At 46.7% G+C, this 21,458-nt stretch overlaps 1 protein-coding gene across 1 annotated transcript in view; it reads right to left on the bottom strand.

The window, feature by feature from the left end:
• Positions 1 to 14,623: 14,623 nt before the first annotated feature.
• Positions 14,624 to 21,458, bottom strand: part of LOC120041559 (nectin-1-like) — a gene marked incomplete at its 5' end in the record, with an annotated part of 74,842 nt that continues 68,007 nt past the window's right edge. The window contains one exon of the mRNA XM_038986435.1: positions 14,624 to 15,222. Within this exon, the coding sequence (XP_038842363.1) occupies positions 14,717 to 15,222 (506 nt within the window). The remainder of the gene's footprint in view (positions 15,223 to 21,458) is intronic.

Raw genomic sequence — 21,458 nt, 5'->3', positions numbered from 1 at the left:
CTGGGTCTCTGTAATGTTAGTCTCCACCTTCTGGGTCTCTGTAATGTCATTCTCCACCTGCTGGGTCTCTGCAATGTCTGTAATGTTAGTCTCCACCTGCTGGGTCTCTGCAATGTCTGTAATGTTAGTCTCCACCTTCTGGGTCTCTGTAATGTTAGTCTCCACCTTCTGGGTCTCTGTAATGTTAGTCTCCACCTTCTGGGTCTCTGTAATGTTAGTCTCCACCTTCTGGGTCACTGTAATGTCCTTAATGTTAGTCTCCACCTTCTGGGTCTCTGTAATGTTAGTCTCCACCTTCTGGGTCTCTGCAATGTCTGTAATGTTAGTCTCCACCTTCTGGGTCTCTGTAATGTCATTCTCCACCTGCTGGGTCTCTGCAATGTCTGTAATGTTAGTCTCCACCTGCTGGGTCTCTGCAATGTCTGTAATGTTAGTCTCCACCTTCTGGGTCTCTGCAATGTTAGTCTCCACCTTCTGGGTCTCTGCAATGTTAGTCTCCACCTTCTGGGTCTCTGTAATGTTAGTCTCCACCTGCTGGGTCTCTGCAATGTCTGTAATGTTAGTCTCCACCTTCTGGGTCTCTGCAATGTCTGTAATGTTAGTCTCCACCTGCTGGGTCTCTGTAATGTTAGTCTCCACCTTCTGGGTCTCTGTAATGTTAGTCTCCACCTTCTGGGTCTCTGTAATGTTAGTCTCCACCTTCTGGGTCTCTGTAATGTTAGTCTCCACCTGCTGGGTCTCTGCAATGTCTGTAATGTTAGTCTCCACCTTCTGGGTCTCTGCAATGTCTGTAATGTTAGTCTCCACCTGCTGGGTCTCTGCAATGTCTGTAATGTTAGTCTCCACCTGCTGGGTCTCTGCAATGTCTGTAATGTTAGTCTCCACCTGCTGGGTCTCTGTAATGTTAGTCTCCACCTTCTGGGTCTCTGTAATGTTAGTCTCCACCTTCTGGGTCTCTGTAATGTTAGTCTCCACCTGCTGGGTCTCTGCAATGTCTGTAATGTTAGTCTCCACCTGCTGGGTCTCTGTAATGTTAGTCTCCACCTTCTGGGTCTCTGTAATGTTAGTCTCCACCTGCTGGGTCTCTGCAATGTCTGTAATGTTAGTCTCCACCTGCTGGGTCTCTGTAATGTTAGTCTCCACCTTCTGGGTCTCTGTAATGTTAGTCTCCACCTTCTGGGTCTCTGTAATGTTAGTCTCCACCTGCTGGGTCTCTGCAATGTCTGTAATGTTAGTCTCCACCTGCTGGGTCTCTGTAATGTTAGTCTCCACCTTCTGGGTCTCTGTAATGTTAGTCTCCACCTTCTGGGTCTCTGTAATGTCATTCTCCACCTGCTGGGTCTCTGCAATGTCTGTAATGTTAGTCTCCACCTGCTGGGTCTCTGTAATGTTAGTCTCCACCTTCTGGGTCTCTGTAATGTTAGTCTCCACCTGCTGGGTCTCTGCAATGTCTGTAATGTTAGTCTCCACCTTCTGGGTCTCTGCAATGTTAGTCTCCACCTGCTGGGTCTCTGTAATGTTAGTCTCCACCTTCTGGGTCTCTGTAATGTTAGTCTCCACCTGCTGGGTCTCTGCAATGTCTGTAATGTTAGTCTCCACCTTCTGGGTCTCTGTAATGTTAGTCTCCACCTTCTGGGTCTCTGTAATGTTAGTCTCCACCTTCTGGGTCTCTGTAATGTCATTCTCCACCTGCTGGGTCTCTGCAATGTCTGTAATGTTAGTCTCCACCTGCTGGGTCTCTGCAATGTCTGTAATGTTAGTCTCCACCTTCTGGGTCTCTGTAATGTTAGTCTCCACCTTCTGGGTCTCTGTAATGTTAGTCTCCACCTTCTGGGTCTCTGTAATGTTAGTCTCCACCTTCTGGGTCACTGTAATGTCCTTAATGTTAGTCTCCACCTTCTGGGTCTCTGTAATGTTAGTCTCCACCTTCTGGGTCTCTGCAATGTCTGTAATGTTAGTCTCCACCTTCTGGGTCTCTGTAATGTCATTCTCCACCTGCTGGGTCTCTGCAATGTCTGTAATGTTAGTCTCCACCTGCTGGGTCTCTGCAATGTCTGTAATGTTAGTCTCCACCTTCTGGGTCTCTGCAATGTTAGTCTCCACCTTCTGGGTCTCTGCAATGTTAGTCTCCACCTTCTGGGTCTCTGTAATGTTAGTCTCCACCTGCTGGGTCTCTGCAATGTCTGTAATGTTAGTCTCCACCTTCTGGGTCTCTGCAATGTCTGTAATGTTAGTCTCCACCTGCTGGGTCTCTGTAATGTTAGTCTCCACCTTCTGGGTCTCTGTAATGTTAGTCTCCACCTTCTGGGTCTCTGTAATGTTAGTCTCCACCTTCTGGGTCTCTGTAATGTTAGTCTCCACCTGCTGGGTCTCTGCAATGTCTGTAATGTTAGTCTCCACCTTCTGGGTCTCTGCAATGTCTGTAATGTTAGTCTCCACCTGCTGGGTCTCTGCAATGTCTGTAATGTTAGTCTCCACCTGCTGGGTCTCTGCAATGTCTGTAATGTTAGTCTCCACCTGCTGGGTCTCTGTAATGTTAGTCTCCACCTTCTGGGTCTCTGTAATGTTAGTCTCCACCTTCTGGGTCTCTGTAATGTTAGTCTCCTCCTGCTGGGTCTCTGCAATGTCTGTAATGTTAGTCTCCACCTGCTGGGTCTCTGTAATGTTAGTCTCCACCTTCTGGGTCTCTGTAATGTTAGTCTCCACCTGCTGGGTCTCTGCAATGTCTGTAATGTTAGTCTCCACCTGCTGGGTCTCTGTAATGTTAGTCTCCACCTTCTGGGTCTCTGTAATGTTAGTCTCCACCTTCTGGGTCTCTGTAATGTTAGTCTCCACCTGCTGGGTCTCTGCAATGTCTGTAATGTTAGTCTCCACCTGCTGGGTCTCTGTAATGTTAGTCTCCACCTTCTGGGTCTCTGTAATGTTAGTCTCCACCTTCTGGGTCTCTGTAATGTCATTCTCCACCTGCTGGGTCTCTGCAATGTCTGTAATGTTAGTCTCCACCTGCTGGGTCTCTGTAATGTTAGTCTCCACCTTCTGGGTCTCTGTAATGTTAGTCTCCACCTGCTGGGTCTCTGCAATGTCTGTAATGTTAGTCTCCACCTTCTGGGTCTCTGCAATGTTAGTCTCCACCTGCTGGGTCTCTGTAATGTTAGTCTCCACCTTCTGGGTCTCTGTAATGTTAGTCTCCACCTGCTGGGTCTCTGCAATGTCTGTAATGTTAGTCTCCACCTTCTGGGTCTCTGTAATGTTAGTCTCCACCTTCTGGGTCTCTGTAATGTTAGTCTCCACCTTCTGGGTCTCTGTAATGTCATTCTCCACCTGCTGGGTCTCTGCAATGTCTGTAATGTTAGTCTCCACCTGCTGGGTCTCTGCAATGTCTGTAATGTTAGTCTCCACCTTCTGGGTCTCTGTAATGTTAGTCTCCACCTTCTGGGTCTCTGTAATGTTAGTCTCCACCTTCTGGGTCTCTGTAATGTTAGTCTCCACCTTCTGGGTCACTGTAATGTCCTTAATGTTAGTCTCCACCTTCTGGGTCTCTGTAATGTTAGTCTCCACCTTCTGGGTCTCTGCAATGTCTGTAATGTTAGTCTCCACCTTCTGGGTCTCTGTAATGTTAGTCTCCACCTTCTGGGTCTCTGTAATGTTAGTCTCCACCTTCTGGGTCTCTGTAATGTTAGTCTCCACCTTCTGGGTCACTGTAATGTCTGTAATGTTAGTCTCCACCTTCTGGGTCACTGTAATGTCCTTAATGTTAGTCTCCACCTTCTGGGTTACTGTAATGTCCTTAATGTTAGTCTCCACCTTCTGGGTCACTGTAATGTCCTTAATGTTAGTCTCCACCTTCTGGGTCTCTGTAATGTTAGTCTCCACCTTCTGGGTCTCTGTAATGTCCTTAATGTTAGTCTCCACCTTCTGGGTCTCTGTAATGTTAGTCTCCACCTTCTGGTTCTCTGTAATGTCTGTAATGTTAGTCTCCACCTTCTGTGTCTCTGTAATGTCTGTAAAGTTAGTCTCCACCTTCTGGGTCTCTGTAATGTCTGTAATGTTAGTCTCCACCTTCTGGGTCTCTGTAATGTCCTTAATGTTAGTCTCCACCTTCTGGGTCTCTGTAATGTTAGTCTCCACCTTCTGGTTATCTGTAATGTCTGTAATGTTAGTCTCCACCTTCTGGGTCTCTGTAATGTTAGTCTCCACCTTCCGGGTCTCTGTAATGTCCTTAATGTTAGTCTCCACCTTCTGGGTCTCTGTAATGTCTTTAATGTTAGTCTCCACCTTCTGGTTCTCTGTGTTGTCGTAATGTTAGTCTCCACCTTCTGGTTCTCTGTAATGTCTGTCATGTCAGTCTCATTGATATCATGTCATACGTTAAAATCTGTCTTGGTCGGCATGGGGTTTTCTTCACCCCCTCATATCTCCCTGGGTTTCTGTAATGTTAACCTAGTTAACCTGTAATGTTAACCGAGTGTTAGCTACACCTTGGTCTGTTCAACTGAGCCTATTAAAGTGTGAGAGGGAGATAAGCATCTGTAATTGTTTAAAGTGGAATGTTGTACTCATAGATGTAATTAGAAATCCATTTACACGGACGTCTGAGGATGAAAGGTAAAGGAACCAGCTTCATTAGATGTGAAAAACTTCAGGCTCTTACAAGAGACGACCAATAAGGCTTAATAAGGCGAAGTACAATCAAACACGAGATCAATACAAAATATAACCCCTTTTTACTACAGTCAAGACCATCATCATCATCATCATTTGTAATAAATATCTTCTGAATCGTCTGATTTCCATGAATGATCATGTTAGTTAAACAGACAAGGCAGTATGTTGGGTTCTACTACCGAGGGACTTGGTACGTAGGAGGAGCTGACGTCACCAAAACCTACTTTGGTAAAGACATGCACTTAAAAATCACACGTCCCATATGACACCCTATTCCCTATGTAGTGTACTACTGTTGACCAGAGGGTTCCACATGGCACCCTATTCCCTATGTAGTGTACTACTGTTGACCAGAGGGTTCCACATGGCACCCTATTCCCTATGTAGTGTACTACTGTTGACCAGAGGGTTCCACATGGCACCCTATTCCCTATGTAGTGTACTACTGTTGACCAGAGGGTTCCACATGGCACCCTATTCCCTATGTAGTGTACTACTGTTGACCAGAGGGTTCCACATGGCACCCTATTCCCTATGTAGTGTACTACCGTTGACCAGAGGGTTCCACATGGCACCCTATTCCCTATGTAGTGTACTACTGTTGTTGAGAGGGTTCCACATGGCACCCTATTCCCTATGTAGTGTACTACCGTTGACCAGAGGGTTCCATGGGGGAGACAAACAAGGCATGTGTGGATTGATTTAATGAGGTTCAGTCAGACATTCATCCTTCAGTGAGTGAGTGGGGACAGGAGAACAGCATTCATCCTTCAGTGAGTGAGTGGGGACAGGAGAACAGCATTCATCCTTCAGTGAGTGAGTGGGGACAGGAGAACAGCATTCATCCTTCAGTGAGTGAGTGGGGACAGGAGAACAGCATTCATCCTTCAGTGAGTGAGTGGGGACAGGAGAACAGCATTCATCCTTCAGTGAGTGAGTGGGGACAGGAGAACAGCATTCATCCTTCAGTGAGTGAGTGGGGACAGGAGAACAGCATTCATCCTTCAGTGAGTGAGTGGGGACAGGAGAACAGCATTCATCCTTCAGTGAGTGAGTGGGGACAGGAGAACAGCATTCATCCTTCAGTGAGTGAGTGGGGACAGGAGAACAGCATTCATCCTTCAGTGAGTGAGTGGGGACAGGAGAACAGCATTCATCCTTCAGTGAGTGAGTGGGGACAGGAGAACAGCATTCATCCTTCAGTGAGTGAGTGGGGACAGGAGAACAGCATTGACTATTGAAATCATTTAATGCTTTTTAAAACAAATACAAGTCACTTCACTGGATCATCACATGTGAACAAGAATGTATTTTTTTCCACCAATATTTGTAATAACACCCTCAGACATATTTTCCATTCACATGGCTGCATACAGACAATTTCTCGCTCTCTCTTTTTATTTTGTTGCAGTTTATTATTTACAGTCCATCTAAGGTATGCATCGGCCCTGTGACCATAACAGCTGATATCGGCAGCATATCAAAACCTTGCTGTTTGGGGTCGCAAAATTCCGGTAACTTTCCCAGGATTCCCTGGTCTTCCAGAAGTTCCAGTTGGAAGATTTGTGGAATCAGAAGGGAACAAGCAGAATGTGAACGTGACCTACTGTGCTGGAGTGGTCAGATTCAGGTGGATGATGGTGGTAACACTAATTTATACATATCAACTCAATCTAGCCATCAAAGGTAGGGGTGCACATTTCCAGTAACTTCTGCCAAATTCCCAGAAGTCCTGACTGGAGTTACCAGAATTTTGCAAACCTAATCATAGTTGATCTGTAGTATATATGTTTGCAGAATGTCAAAATAGGTCTATTGTTGTAGGGGAGATAGGTCTATTGTTGTAGGGGAGATAGGTCTATTGTTGTGGGGGAGATAGGTCTATTGATGTGGGGGAGATAGGTCTATTGTTGTGGGGGAGATAGGTCTGTTGTTGTGGGGGAGATAGGTCTATTGTTGTGGGGCGATAGGTCTATTGTTGTAGGGGAGATAGGTCTATTGTTGTAGGGGAGATAGGTCTATTGTTGTAGGGGAGATAGGTCTATTGTTGTGGGGGAGATAGGTCTGTTGTTGTGGGGGAGATAGGTCTATTGTTGTGGGGTTGATAGGTCTATTGTTGTGGGGGAGATAGGTCTATTGTTGTAGGGGAGATAGGTCTATTGTTGTAGGGAGATAGGTCTATTGTTGTGGGGGAGATAGGTCTATTGTTGTAGGGGAGATAGGTCTATTGTTGTAGGGGAGATAGGTCTATTGTTGTGGGACGATAGGTCTATTGTTGTGGGGGAGATAGGTCTATTGTTGTGGGGCGATAGGTCTATTGTTGTGGGGCGATAGGTCTGTTATGGGACGATAGGTCTGTTGTGGGGCGATAGGTCTGTTGTTGTGGGGGAGATAGGTCTATTGTTGTAGGGGAGATAGGTCTATTGTTGTAGGGGAGATAGGTCTATTGTTGTAGGGGAGATAGGTCTATTGTTGTAGGGGAGATAGGTCTATTGTTGTAGGGGAGATAGGTCTATTGTTGTAGGGGAGATAGGTCTATTGTTGTGGGGGAGATAGGTCTATTGTTGTAGGGGAGATAGGTCTATTGTTGTGGGACGATAGGTCTATTGTTGTAGGGGAGATAGGTCTATTGTTGTAGGGGAGATAGGTCTATTGTTGTAGGGGAGATAGGTCTGTTGTTGTAGGGCGATAGGTCTGTTGTTGTGGGGGAGATAGGTCTATTGTTGTAGGGGAGATAGGTCTATTGTTGTGGGGGAGATAGGTCTATTGTTGTGGGGGAGATAGGTCTATTGTTGTAGGGGAGATAGGTCTATTGTTGTGGGGCGATAGGTCTATTGTTGTAGGGGAGATAGGTCTATTGTTGTGGGGGAGATAGGTCTGTTGTTGTAGGGGAGATAGGTCTGTTATGGGACGATAGGTCTAGTGTTGTAGGGGAGATAGGTCTATTGTTGTGGGGGCGATAGGTCTATTGTTGTAGGGGAGATAGGTCTATTGTTGTAGGGGAGATAGGTCTGTTGTTGTAGGGGAGATAGGTCTGTTATGGGACGATAGGTCTGTTATGGGGGCAATACATCTGTTGTTGTGGGGACGATAGGTCTGTTATTGTGGGGACGATAGGTCTGTTGTTTTGGGGACGATAGGTCTGTTGTTTTGGGGACGATAGGTCTGTTGCGGGGGCAATATGTCTGTTGTTTATTGAACAGGCAGGGCCCCTAAATAAAACCCATCTATAACCTCACCTTCAATATTATATACATTATTTACAATGGAATGTTGGGCTGAAGCTTATAGACTTAATGCTATTGTATACAAAAGAGTTGAAGCCTTTAGACTTAATGCTTTTGTATACAAAAGTAGATTGAGGGAATGACAATGAAAAAGAAGATAGAGAATATTTTTTACAACAAGCATAATCTATGGACTTTAAGGACAACACCAATACCTAATTCTGTCATTCTCCCACGTTTTTTAAAAATCTTTTCAGGTCAAGTATGGCAGTGGTTCCTAAAAGGAACAAAACATTGATTTGTGCTTGAATAGAAATATAATTGACTTCAGTTATGAAAATGCTTTGGGCACTGGGACACAGTTGTGTTCTCGGGGTGTTTGAATTATACCAAATCTCTCAATTACTGTGGGAATTAATTCTGTTTTCAACTCTGCAAACGTTCTCCAGATATTTTAGGTGTTTTCACGGGGAATCAAAGTGCTGGAGGGTTGAAGTGAAGAGGAAGCAACAACTTCATTTGATAGGACATTATCGAAGCTGTTTCTGACATCACAGAGATACAAGCTATTTGGATCATTCCTCCTCAACTTCAACATCAAAGAGAACTTCTCTTCTTCATCAATGTTAAATCGTTCTTTATATGCAATATATTTTAAGAAAACCTCACTTCTCACAAAAGGCATAGCCACTGAACACTTAGCTAACATACCGCAGGAATAAGAAAATAAAGAATCACGTATGGTCTCTTTCATAAAGCGTTTTGTATGTGGTTATCATTCAAAATCATTGCAGCAAGGTCGACAAGGTCGAAAATAAAAATGGTTGTTGATGACAGGACACCTTTCTTTTTTACGTCGTTATAGTTGTGTTTACATCTTTGAAGTGTAACACATTATAGTGGTGAATCAGAATCAGAATCAACACATTATAGTGGTGAATCAGAATCAGAATCAACACATTATAGTGGTGAATCAGAATCAGAATCAACACATTATAGTGGTGAATCAGAATCAGAATCACATTATAGTGGTGATTCAGAATCAGAATCACATTATAGTGGTGATTCAGAATCAGAATCACATTATAGTGGTGAATCAGAATCACATTATAGTGGTGATTCAGAATCAGAATCACATTATAGTGGTGAATCAGAATCACATTATAGTGGTGAATCAGAATCAGAATCACATTATAGTGGTGATTCAGAATCAGAATCACATTATAGTGGTGGTTCAGAATCACATTATAGTGGTGATTCAGAATCAGAATCACATTATAGTGGTGAATCAGAATCACATTATAGTGGTGCTTCAGAATCACATTATAGTGGTGAATCAGAATCAGAATCACATTATAGTGGTGATTCAGAATCAGAATCACATTATAGTGGTGATTCAGAATCAGAATCACATTATAGTGGTGAATCAGAATCAGAATCATATTGCTGGGATTGTATGGGATAGGGTGCTTTTGAGATGAAACATTGGTCTCTACAGAATGATGAAATCCTGTCAGCCTCTGGCCAGCACATCATATCCCACCTCTCTACAAACACTGGCAAGGAGCCGTCCTCTCCTCTGATCTGTGAACACAAAGCCTGTCCTCCTATACCTCCTCCCACCAGCCTCCCCTGAAAACAACACCCATACATCCAACCCCTCACATAAATCATATAAAAACAACACTTCATATTTTCTCCCAGTTTAAAATCAGCCAGGTAAGTCTTCTCTGTGCTTTGACTTCTGTCTCTTTTTGACAGAATTCCCCACTCGTACTTTGTTTTTCCCAATCATAATATTGTACTGTAGCGTGTGTGTGTGTGTGTGACGGACCTCAAAGCTGTGAGGACAAAGACTGTTTCTGCTGTCGACCTCAGCTACTGGCAAGCAAGATAGTGGGTTTAAAAAGCCAACCAATACAATGCCTCTCTAAAGGACGGTTGTATGCCCATCTACAGCTTCAGCTGCCAACTCGGCAGGCGAACCATCTTTTTTCCCCCAGTATGAATCGATACAGAGCTGTTGCAATTTAATCTCTGAAACAAAAAACCATCACCCAATGAAAACAAACAACAAAAAAATACAGAAAGAAAAAACAGAGCTTGACAAATTCGGGTGTGACAGTATTTATCACAATATTTTTCTATTCCCTTTGCTTTTAAAAATGTTCCCTCTGAAGGCAGAGAAGCACACCCACGTTTAGTATTGTCCTCATGTCCTCATTGTCCTCATGTCCTCATTGTCCTCATGTCCTCATTGTCCCAGGAGGCTCCTGCTAAAGGTGGCGTGAGTGGGAAGTACTGTAGCTAGTACCTTAGGGACAATTCATACAGTCATACAGACCCAACATCACTCTGGAACCAGCCTTCTATTGATATCCACAGCTCTCTAATCCAACGTGGCTAGAGCGATAATAAGACATGATTACGATCACTCAACAACCCAGACATTTAATTACATAAAGAGTTCAGGTACACAGGTAGACCCTTCCAAGATCCAGATTATTCAATGACATTTTTCAGAGCATCATTTAAGTATTTTTTTGTCTTGTATGATGAAAATACTGGACACCCCTTAACAAGTGAAGATGTCACAGGAAGTCAATGTGGGACCAATTGAAGTGTATAACGGTTCAGGACAGCAGCCTTTCTGCCTTCTCTCTCTCCTGCTTTCTCAGTGGAGCTAAAATGGCCGCCAAACTAAAATGGCCACTAAAACAACTCGGCATCTGAATGTAGGGCACATAGCGACACATTCTCCTTCTATATCTACTGGCATCTCCTCTAGGCCTGTATGTATTACTGCCATGTCCATATGGCTTGTTGTGTTGACATGTGCACAGGCCTCATGATACCCTGAAGAGTACATAGTTCTTCCGTAAACACCAGGCATGTCTTTGGAGAGGAGCTCAAACATGCATGTCTTTTTAGTTAGGTCTGGGAGGAGGCCGAAACACATAATATACTCTAACACACAGTAAGGGAGAGTGGGGTAACCTGAGCCAAAGGGTTCGTTGAGCCGCCCCCTTGTTTCTAAGAAACAATACACAGAATTAATAATTTGACCAAATATTTAGGAAAAGGTCATCATTTCATGGAGACCGTGAAGAAAGAAACCACATGGAAACAGTGGTTAGCAAGTTATGTCCCCCCAAAAAAACGGGATTTCACCAAGTCAAATGAATGTATTGTGTTCGAGGTTTCATGATACTTGTATGTAAATTAAAGTAGATCATTTCAAGATGGTTCTATACATCAGTTCTGGTCTCTATAAGCTTCAATATGAGGTCTTAAACCTGGCATGGAGGTACATCCTTGTAGCTGTGTGGGCTAATAAAGTCAACGTGTTTTCCTTGGGGTACGTTGAGCCACTGTTAAGTAGAGCTAATTGAATAGTTGTCTTCCCAGGCGTAATGCAAAGCATATGAGGTAACAACAGGGCCTGGCCTATGTTAAAAGAGGCTTCAAATTATTCAAATACCAAAAAGTGATTGTGATCTTGCTTAATTGTGTTTGGGAAATAAAGATAGACATGGTAGAAAAGGTATTGGTTTTCAGTACAGACATTTGTAGGCGGCTCACCTTACCCTGTCCCCGCAGCTCACCTTACCTCATACCTGGAGTAAGTTGTGCCAATAAACCACTTATTTCCAGGGATACAAAACATCCTGAAATATATGTAGATATCTTTGTCAGAAATAACAATATATTTCCCTTGATGGAATGATGCTGAATGCCCCCAAAAATGTCTCAACTTACCCCAGTCTCCCCTACTACTATAGTCTGTAGTATGATGTGCTCTGCTGTAATACATGGGCGGAAGCAGTCTTTACTAGTGTTGCTGGTCATACTGAATAAGAGACCATCTGTACAAACCCATCTATAGTTTTGATTTACATTTTACACCCAAGACAACCTTTGACCCCTAGTTGACCCCATAACATTCAAAAACAAGTTATATAAAAAAAGAAAATAGCAGAAAAGGCAATGGTGATGAGAATAATAATAAAAAACAATGTATCATACATCCAGTGTTGGACTTTCACAATGTGCTCAGCAAATACCTCATCTCTCCCAAGTCTCTTTACATGGAATACATTTAGAATATCATGGAAAAACACACAACAATAATCCACCTGTATTTTCCCAAGTGACCAGATCACTCTTTCTGTCTGGCCTTCGAAAGTCAATGGAGGTTGGGCATCAGTCCAATGGAAGTCAATGGAGGTTGGGAATGAGTCCAATGGAAGTCAATGGAGGTTGGGCATCAGTCCAATGGAAGTCAATGGAGGTTGGACATGAGTCCAATGGAAGTCAATGGAGGTTGGGAATGAGTCCAATGGAAGTCAATGGAGGTTGGACATGAGTCCAATGGAAGTCAATGGAGGTTGGGAATGAGTCCAATGGAAGTCAATGGAGGTTGGGCATCAGTCCAATGGAAGTCAATGGAGGTTGGGCATCAGTCCAATGGAAGTCAATGGAGGTTGGGCATCAGTCCAATGGAAGTCAATGGAGGTTGGGCATCAGTCCAATGGAAGTCAATGGAGGTTGGGCATGAGTCCAATGGAAGTCAATGGAGGTTGGACATGAGTCCAATGGAAGTCAATGGAGGTTGGACATCAGTCCAATGGCAAAGCGTGTTTGTATTATCTGCAGGTTCATCTCATGGAATTTCAATGTAACGTCGTCGTTGACGTGATGTTGCTCTTTAGGACTTGATGCTGCAGTTTCTAAAGTGGGTTTAGCTCACTGGGTGCTGATAGGCTGAGGGGTTGGGGTGGAGGGAGGGATGGGGTGAGGGGTTGGGGTGGAGGGGGGGATGGGGTGAGGGGTTGGGGTGGAGGGGGGGATGGGGTGAGGGGTTGGGGTGGAGGGGGGGATGGGGTGAGGGGTTGGGGTGGAGGGGGGGATGGGGTGAGGGGTTGGGGTGGAGGGGGGGATGGGGTGAGGGGTTGGGGTGGAGGGGGGGGTGGGGTGGGGTGAGGGGTTGGGGTGGAGGGGGGGATGGGGTGAGGGGTTGGGGTGGAGGGGGGGTGGGGTGGGGTGAGGGGTTGGGGTGGAGGGGGGGATGGGGTGAGGGGTTGGGGTGGAGGGGGGGTGGGGTGAGGGGTTGGGGTGGAGGGGGGGATGGGGTGAGGGGTTGGGGTGGAGGGGGGGATGGGGTGAGGGGTTGGGGTGGAGGGGGGGATGGGGTGAGGGGTTGGGGTGAGGGGTTGGGGTGGAGGGGGGGATGGGGTGGAGGGGGGGGGTGGGGTGGAGGGGGGGATGGGGTGAGGGGTTGGGGTGGAGGGGGGGATGGGGTGAGGGGTTGGGGTGGAGGGGGGGATGGGGTGGAGGGGGGGGTGGGGTGGAGGGGGGGGTGGGGTGGGGTGAGGGGTTGGGGTGGAGGGGGGGATGGGGTGAGGGGTTGGGGTGGAGGGGGGGATGGGGTGAGGGGTTGGGGTGGAGGGAGGGATGGGGTGAGGGGTTGGGGTGGAGGGAGGGATGGGGTGAGGTGGTGTGGTGTGGTAGTGGTGGTAGTGGTGGTGGTGGTAGTGGTAGTAGTGGTGTGGGGATGGTAGTAGTGGTAATGGTAGTAGTAGTGGTGTGGGGATGGTAGTAGTGGTGGTGGTAGTGGTGGTGGTAGTAGTGGTGGTAGTAGGGGTGGTGGTGGTGATAATAGTGGTGGTGGTAGTGGTAGTAGTAGTGGTGGTGGTGATAATAGTGGTGGTGGTGGTGGTAGTAGGGGTGGTGGTGGTGATAATAGTGGTGGTGGTAGTACTGGTGGTAGTAGGGGTGGTGGTGGTGATAATAGTGGTGGTGGTAGTAGGGGTGGTGGTGGTGATAATAGTGGTGGTGGTGGTGATAATAGTGGTGGTGGTAGTAGTGGTGGTAGTAGTAGGGGTGGTGGTAGGGATGGTGGTGGTGGTAGTAGTAGGGGTGGTGGTAATGGTGGTGGTAGTAGTAGGGGTGGTGGTAGGGGTGGTGGTAATGGTGATGGTAGTAGTGGGGGTGGTGGTAGTAGGGGTGGTGGTAGGGGTGGTGGTAGTAGGGGTGGTGGTAGGGGTGGTGGTAGGGGTGGTGGTAGTAGTAGAGGTGGTGGTAGGGGTGGTGGTAATGGTGGTGGTGGTAGTAGTAGGGGTGGTGGTAGGGGTGGTGGTAGTAGTAGGGGTGGTGGTAGTAGAGGTGGTGGTAATGGTGGTGGTAGTAGTAGTAGGGGTGGTGGTGTGGTGGTAATGGTGGTGGTAGTAGTAGTAGGGGTGGTGGTAGTAGGGGTGGTGGTAGTAGGGGTGGTGGTAGGGGTGGTGGTAGGGGTGGTGGTAGTAGGGGTGGTGGTAGGGGTGGTGGTAGTAGTAGGGGTAGTGGTAGTAGGGGTGGTGGTAGTAGGGGTGGTGGTAGTAGGGGTGGTGGTGGGGGTGGTGGTAGGGGTGGTGGTAGTAGGGGTGGTGGTGGGGGTGGTGGTAGGGGTGGTGGTAGTAGTAGAGGTGGTGGTAGGGGTGGTGGTAATGGTGGTGGTGGTAGTAGTAGGGGTGGTGGTAGTAGTAGGGGTGGTGGTAGTAGTAGGGGTGGTGGTAGTAGTAGGGGTGGTGGTAGTAGTAGGGGTGGTGGTAGTAGTAGGGGTGGTGGTAGTAGTAGGGGTGGTGGTAGTAGAGGTGGTGGTAATGGTGGTGGTAGTAGTAGTAGGGGTGGTGGTGGTGGTGTGGTGGTAATGGTGGTGGTAGTAGTAGTAGGGGTGGTGGTAGTAGTGGTAGTAGTGGTGGTAGTGCGATGGTAGTGCGATGGTAGTGCGATGGTAGGGGGGTGGGATGGGAGCTTGGTTTGGTTTGGTTGTTTGTTGCATGCCCCTACACATACCACTCTTTCTTTGAAATAACAGAGCCATCGGTTTGGGACACCATATCATCGGCTATCTCCGTCCCGGGGTTGTACTGGAAAGCGAGAGTCCGTTCATCGTAATCTTGACTCTCTCCTTCGTCCACCGTGAAATAGGGCCTCTTCAAGTCCTCCGCGTCTCCGTCAAAATCACGCTCGCTTGCCTCGAACCCTCCGGTCACAGCGATCTGGGCAGGCTTCTTCTCGTCATCTGAGTCGTCTGGGTACTGCAGGTTGTTGGGGATGGGAGGGTGGGCTGGCAGGCCCCCGGCCTTGCTGTAGCCGTTCCCAAACACCTGCTTCTTGGTGCTGTAGTCGCCCTTGAAGGTGCGTTGGCGGCGGCGCAGGAACACAAAGAGCAGGGTGGCGGCCGCCGCTAACAGGACGACCCCGCCTACGATGCCCCCGATGACGGCACCCGTATTGTGCTGCTCCTGCGGGATCTCACGGCCCCCAGGTGGCGGGTTGTTAGGGAATTCTGGGTAGGAAAAGACAGATGGAAGGGGTGTGTCAGTGCTCAGGTGGGAAGAGGAGGAGGGAGTGTGCTCAGTGTGCAGGTGCTCTGTTTTGGGAAGGAAGGAAGGGAGACAGGGAAGGATAAGCAAAGGGAGACAGGGAAGGACCCCGCACCCCACGCCCCCGGAAGCGCACCAACGACGGACCCCCCCACCCACTGCAAAGCAAGCTTTAGTCATCGCCAGCCACATGTGACTCTCAAAAGAGAAAGACAGAAACACACACACTGCCAGTCTCACACATCACACACTGCCAGTCTCACACATCACACACTGCCAGTCTCACACATCACACACTGCCAGTCTGTAACACATCACACACTGCCAGTCTTTAACACATCACACACTGCCAGTCTCATACATCACACACTGCCAGTCTCGCACATCACACACTGCCAGTCTCACACATCACACACTGCCAGTCTCACACATCACACACTGCCAGTCTCACACATCACACACTGCCAGTCTCACACATCACACACCGCCAGTTTGTAACACATCACACACTACCAGTCTCACACATCACACACTGCCAGTCTCACACATCACACACTGCCAGTCTCACACTTCACACACTGCCAGTCTCACACTTCACACACTGCCAGTCTTTAACACATCACACACTGCCAGTCTGTAACACATCACACACTGCCAGTCTGTAACACATCACACACTGCCAGTCTGTAACACATCACACACTGCCAGTCTGTAACACATCACACACTGCCAGTCTTTAACACATCACAAACTGCCAGTCTCACACATCACACACTGCCAGTCTTTAACACATCACACACTGCCAGTCTTTAACACATCACACACTGCCAGTCTTTAACACATCACACACTGCCAGTCTTTAACACATCACACACTGCCAGTCTTTAACACATCACACACTGCCAGTCTGTACCACATCACACACTGCCAGTCTTTAACACATCACAAACTGCCAGTCTTTAACACATCACAAACTGCCAGTCTGTAACACATCACACACTGCCAGTCTTTAACACATCACAAACTGCCAGTCTTTAACACACCACACACTGCCAGTCTTTAACACACCATACACTGCCAGTCTTTAACACACCACACACTGCCAGTCTGTAACACATCACACACTGCCAGTCTGTAACACATCACACACTGCCAGTCTTTAACACATCACACACTGCCAGTCTTTAACACACCATACACTGCCAGTCTTTAACACACCACACACTGCCAGTCTGTAACACATCACACACTGCCAGTCTGTAACACATCACACACTGCCAGTCTTTAACACACCATACACTGCCAGTCTTTAACACATCACAAACTGCCAGTCTAATAAACAAGACAATACAGACAAAAGGTTGAGGATGATTCCCAAAAATGTACCCATTTCCTTACACAGTGCACTACTTTTGACCAGGGCAACATAAGTGCACTATATAGAGAATACGGTGCCATTTGGGACCACATTATTGGTGTCTAGACAAACCCCTTGTCTAACAGGAACAGGAGGGTCTTGTCTAACAGGAACAGGAGGACCTTGTCTAACAGGAACAGGAGGGTCTTGTCTAACAGGAACAGGAGGGTCTTGTCTAACAGGAACAGGATGGTCTTGTCTAACAGGAACAGGAGGACCTTGTCTAACAGGAACAGGATGGCCTTGTCTAACAGGAACAGAAGGGTCTTGTCTAACAGGAACAGGAGGGTCTTGTCTAACAGGAACAGGATGGCCTTGTCTAACAGGAACAGGATGGCCTTGTCTAACAGGAACAGGAGGGCCTTGTCTAACATGAACAGGATGGTCTTGTCTAACAGGAACAGGAGGGCCTTGTCTAACATGAACAGGAGGGCCTTGTCTAACAGGAACAGGAGGGTCTTGTCTAACAGGAACAGGATGGCCTTGTCTAACAGGAACAGGATGGCCTTGTCTAACAGGAACAGGAGGGCCTTGTCTAACAGGAACAGGAGGGCCTTGTCTAACAGGAACAGGAGGGCCTTGTCTAACAGGAACAGGATGGCCTTGTCTAACAGGAACAGGATGGTCTTGTCTAACAGGAACAGGAGGGCCTTGTCTAACATGAACAGGAGGGCCTTGTCTAACAGGAACAGGAGGGTCTTGTCTAACAGGAACAGGATGGCCTTGTCTAACAGGAACAGAAGGGTCTTGTCTAACAGGAACAGGAGGGTCTTGTCTAACAGGAACAGGATGGCCTTGTCTAACAGGAACAGGATGGCCTTGTCTAACAGGAACAGGAGGGTCTTGTCTAACAGGAACAGGAGGGTCTTGTCTAACAGGAACAGGATGGTCTTGTCTAACAGGAACAGGAGGGCCTTGTCTAACAGGAATCCGATGGTCTTGTCTAACAGGAACAGGAGGGTCTTGTCTAACAGGAATCCGATGGTCTTGTCTAACAGGAACAGGATGGTCTTGTCTAACAGGAACAGGAGGGCCTTGTCTAACAGGAATCCGATGGTCTTGTCTAACAGGAACAGGATGGCCTTGTCTAACAGGAACAGGAGGGTCTTGTCTAACAGGAATCCGATGGTCTTGTCTAACAGGAACAGGATGGTCTTGTCTAACAGGAACAGGATGGCCTTGTCTAACAGGAACAGGATGGCCTTGTCTAACAGGAACAGGAGGGCCTTGTCTAACAGGAACAGGAGGGTCTTGTCTAACAGGAATCCGATGGTCTTGTCTAACAGGAACAGGATGGCCTTGTCTAACAGGAACAGGATGGCCTTGTCTAACAGGAACAGGAGGGCCTTGTCTAACAGGAACAGGAGGGCCTTGTCTAACAGGAACAGGATGGTCTTGTCTAACAGGAACAGGAGGGTCTTGTCTAACAGGAACAGGATGGCCTTGTCTAACAGGAACAGAAGGGTCTTGTCTAACAGGAACAGGAGGGTCTTGTCTAACAGGAACAGGATGGCCTTGTCTAACAGGAACAGGAGGGTCTTGTCTAACAGGAACAGGAGGGTCTTGTCTAACAGGAACAGGAGGGTCTTGTCTAACAGGAACAGGAGGGCCTTGTCTAACAGGAATCCGATGGTCTTGTCTAACAGGAACAGGATGGTCTTGTCTAACAGGAACAGGATGGTCTTGTCTAACAGGAACAGGAGGGTCTTGTCTAACAGGAACAGGAGGGCCTTGTCTAACAGGAATCCGATGGTCTTGTCTAACAGGAACAGGATGGTCTTGTCTAACAGGAACAGGATGGTCTTGTCTAACAGGAACAGGATGGTCTTGTCTAACAGGAACAGGATGGTCTTGTCTAACAGGAACAGGAGGGTCTTGTCTAACAGGAATCCGATGGCCTTGTCTAACAGGAACAGGATGGTCTTGTCTAACAGGAACAGGAGGGCCTTGTCTAACAGGAACAGGATGGTCTTGTCTAACAGGAACAGGAGGACCTTGTCTAACAGGAACAGGAGGGCCTTGTCTAACAGGAACAGGATGGCCTTGTCTAACAGGAACAGGAGGGCCTTGTCTAACAGGAACAGGAGGGTCTTGTCTAACAGGAACAGGATGGTCTTGTCTAACAGGAACAGGATGGCCTTGTCTAACAGGAACAGGAGGGCCTTGTCTAACAGGAACAGGAGGGTCTTGTCTAACAGGAACAGGATGGTCTTGTCTAACAGGAACAGGAGGACCTTGTCTAACAGGAACAGGAGGGTCTTGTCTAACAGGAACAAGAGGGCCTTGTCTAACATGAACAGGAGGGCCTTGTCTAACAGGAACAGGATGGTCTTGTCTAACAGGAACAGGAGGGTCTTGTCTAACAGGAACAGAAGGGTCTTGTCTAACAGGAACAGAAGGGTCTTGTCTAACAGGAATAGGAGGGCCTTGTCTAACAGGAACAGGAGGGCCTTGTCTAACAGGAACAGGATGGTCTTGTCTAACAGGAACAGAAGGGTCTTGTCTAACAGGAATAGGAGGGCCTTGTCTAACAGGAACAGGAGGGTCTTGTCTAACAGGAACAGGAGGGTCTTGTCTAACAGGAACAGGAGGGCCTTGTCTAACAGGAACAGGATGGTCTTGTCTAACATGAACAGGAGGGCCTTGTCTAACAGGAACAGGAGGACCTTGTCTAACAGGAACAGGAGGGCCTTGTCTAACATGAACAGGAGGGCCTTGTCTAACAGGAACAAGAACTCTTCTTTGTCTACACCCATTCAGCATCGTTACCACCCTCTTCATCCTTAGCCCCACCCATCACTTTAAGGATTCACATGCATGACATCAGCATATAGCTGACAACGTGTTAACTTTAGGTAATTTGTATTCATTATTACAGGAAAAATAAACTCACAACAAGATCATTACTTATAAGTTAGGGAAAAGCTAATTACAGAAAATAGCTTAGGGTTGTGAGTGTGATGAAATAAAAGCAGGGCATTCTACTGGAGTATTTTAGAACTTGGACACTGTCTTGCTGGCCTAACGTTATCTCCTAATTTGACTTTTTGTGCAGTTAACTAAACAATGAATCATAATCCTAAATCATAACATTACGACCCTGCATGAATCTTCAGGTGGCTAACCAGCTAGATTCAATGTTAGCTATCTAGCTAACATCAGGCTATGACTATCAATGCAAATTGCTCTGAGATACAAATAATATTACTACACAGATCATATAATGTTAGCTAGCGAGCCAGCCAGCTAACGTTAGCTAGCTAGCTAACAGTAAGCTTTAACTTCCAATGAAAATGACGTTCTGACACAATTAGACATGTATAATATCTGAAAATTAAGCTAAATGGACGCTTCTCCCTCTCTGTCATGGATGCCACGGTTACCATTAGTTTGAAGATGTAATCCGGAGACAGGTGTTTTCTATAACAGCCTACTGTGTTCTCTTGTCGACTCTCTCTGCATTTGGTAATCATCTCTCTGCTTCCACTGGGCATTCCACTGATTTCAATGCTTGGTAAACTTCTGTGTTCTCTATTCGACTCCCTCCGTATATTTGCAATAAAACGCCAGAATTCTCTCCATCTCCTTAGCTATCATACTCTGCTTCCACCAGGCAGTCCACTGATTTCAAAACTCGGTCCTCCAGAATGTAAAGAGCAACACCTTTGCAGTTATTCGTGATATCAACAAAAACAAACAGCTGATTTAGAAATGATTACCTACACATACTGGACAGCCCTTTGTTGTAGACAGAAGCTACATGGCAGACCAATCCGAACTCATCTCTCAGCATGTCCAGCCAATCCATGATCTCAGCCAATCATGGCTAGTGGGAAGGTTCCTGTTTTTTTCTGTGGTTTAACCAACTAGGCTCGTAATTTAACAATTGTATTCGTATTTACAGATGGCGTACTCGTTAGTTATTAAGGCACATGAAAGTTCACATGTTCCAGACGACATTCCTGCCCCAAAAAATTTTGATTTTGATAAAAAAAAATAATGTTTTGCGTTCAAATGCTTCTCCTGTGAAGTAGTGACGAGCGACATACGCCTCGTTTCCTGAAACAAGTCACAAATAGATATAGGTTGAATAAACCACGCTGCTCTTCAAGGCTCTCTCTCCGAGGCAGAGGCAGACTTCTCACAGAGGCAGACTTCTCACAGAGGCAGACTTCTCACAGAGGCAGACTTCTCACAGAGGCAGACTTCTCACAGAGGCAGAGTGATGATTATCTGACAGTGATCAAATCCGGAGCTCAGGGGTACTGCTTGTCTAAACCTGCAGAGCTACATTACAATTAGCTTCAATAGCAAACACCCTGAATCTTCATGAGAGGAAAAAGAAAGAAAAGGAAGCTCAGTGACTAGTCTACTAACGGGATAAAGGGGATGGTGAGAGAAGGCAGGAGAAAGAGAAAACACAGCTCCCTAAACATTCCCCCTAACCCCTAACCCCTAAAACATTCACCTATGGCATGCTACGTCAGCCGTGAACCTTTCTACTAAGAAGACAGAGACTAGAGGATTCATACATTTAGATGAAACGCTGCTGTGGGATCACAGAGTGCTACAACGCTGAAACATTCAGCTGCGGTATATCAGACAGAAAAGATGAGATACGCACATGCATGGAACATGTTTGGCAACAATACCAGAAGACAGAGGCTTTAGGCTACAAACATCTCATATCTACTGGCTAGCACACGACAGGGGCACACTGGGCTACAATACTTTTTAATTCCCTTAACACATCCACCCATAGTGTATCATCCTTAATGTTTC

This window comes from Salvelinus namaycush, unplaced genomic scaffold (assembly GCF_016432855.1).
Source record: "Salvelinus namaycush isolate Seneca unplaced genomic scaffold, SaNama_1.0 Scaffold476, whole genome shotgun sequence".
Lineage (NCBI taxonomy): Eukaryota > Metazoa > Chordata > Actinopteri > Salmoniformes > Salmonidae > Salvelinus > Salvelinus namaycush.
The sequence above is the reverse complement of the archived record's forward strand: the minus strand, read 5'-3'. Positions and strand labels throughout refer to the sequence as shown.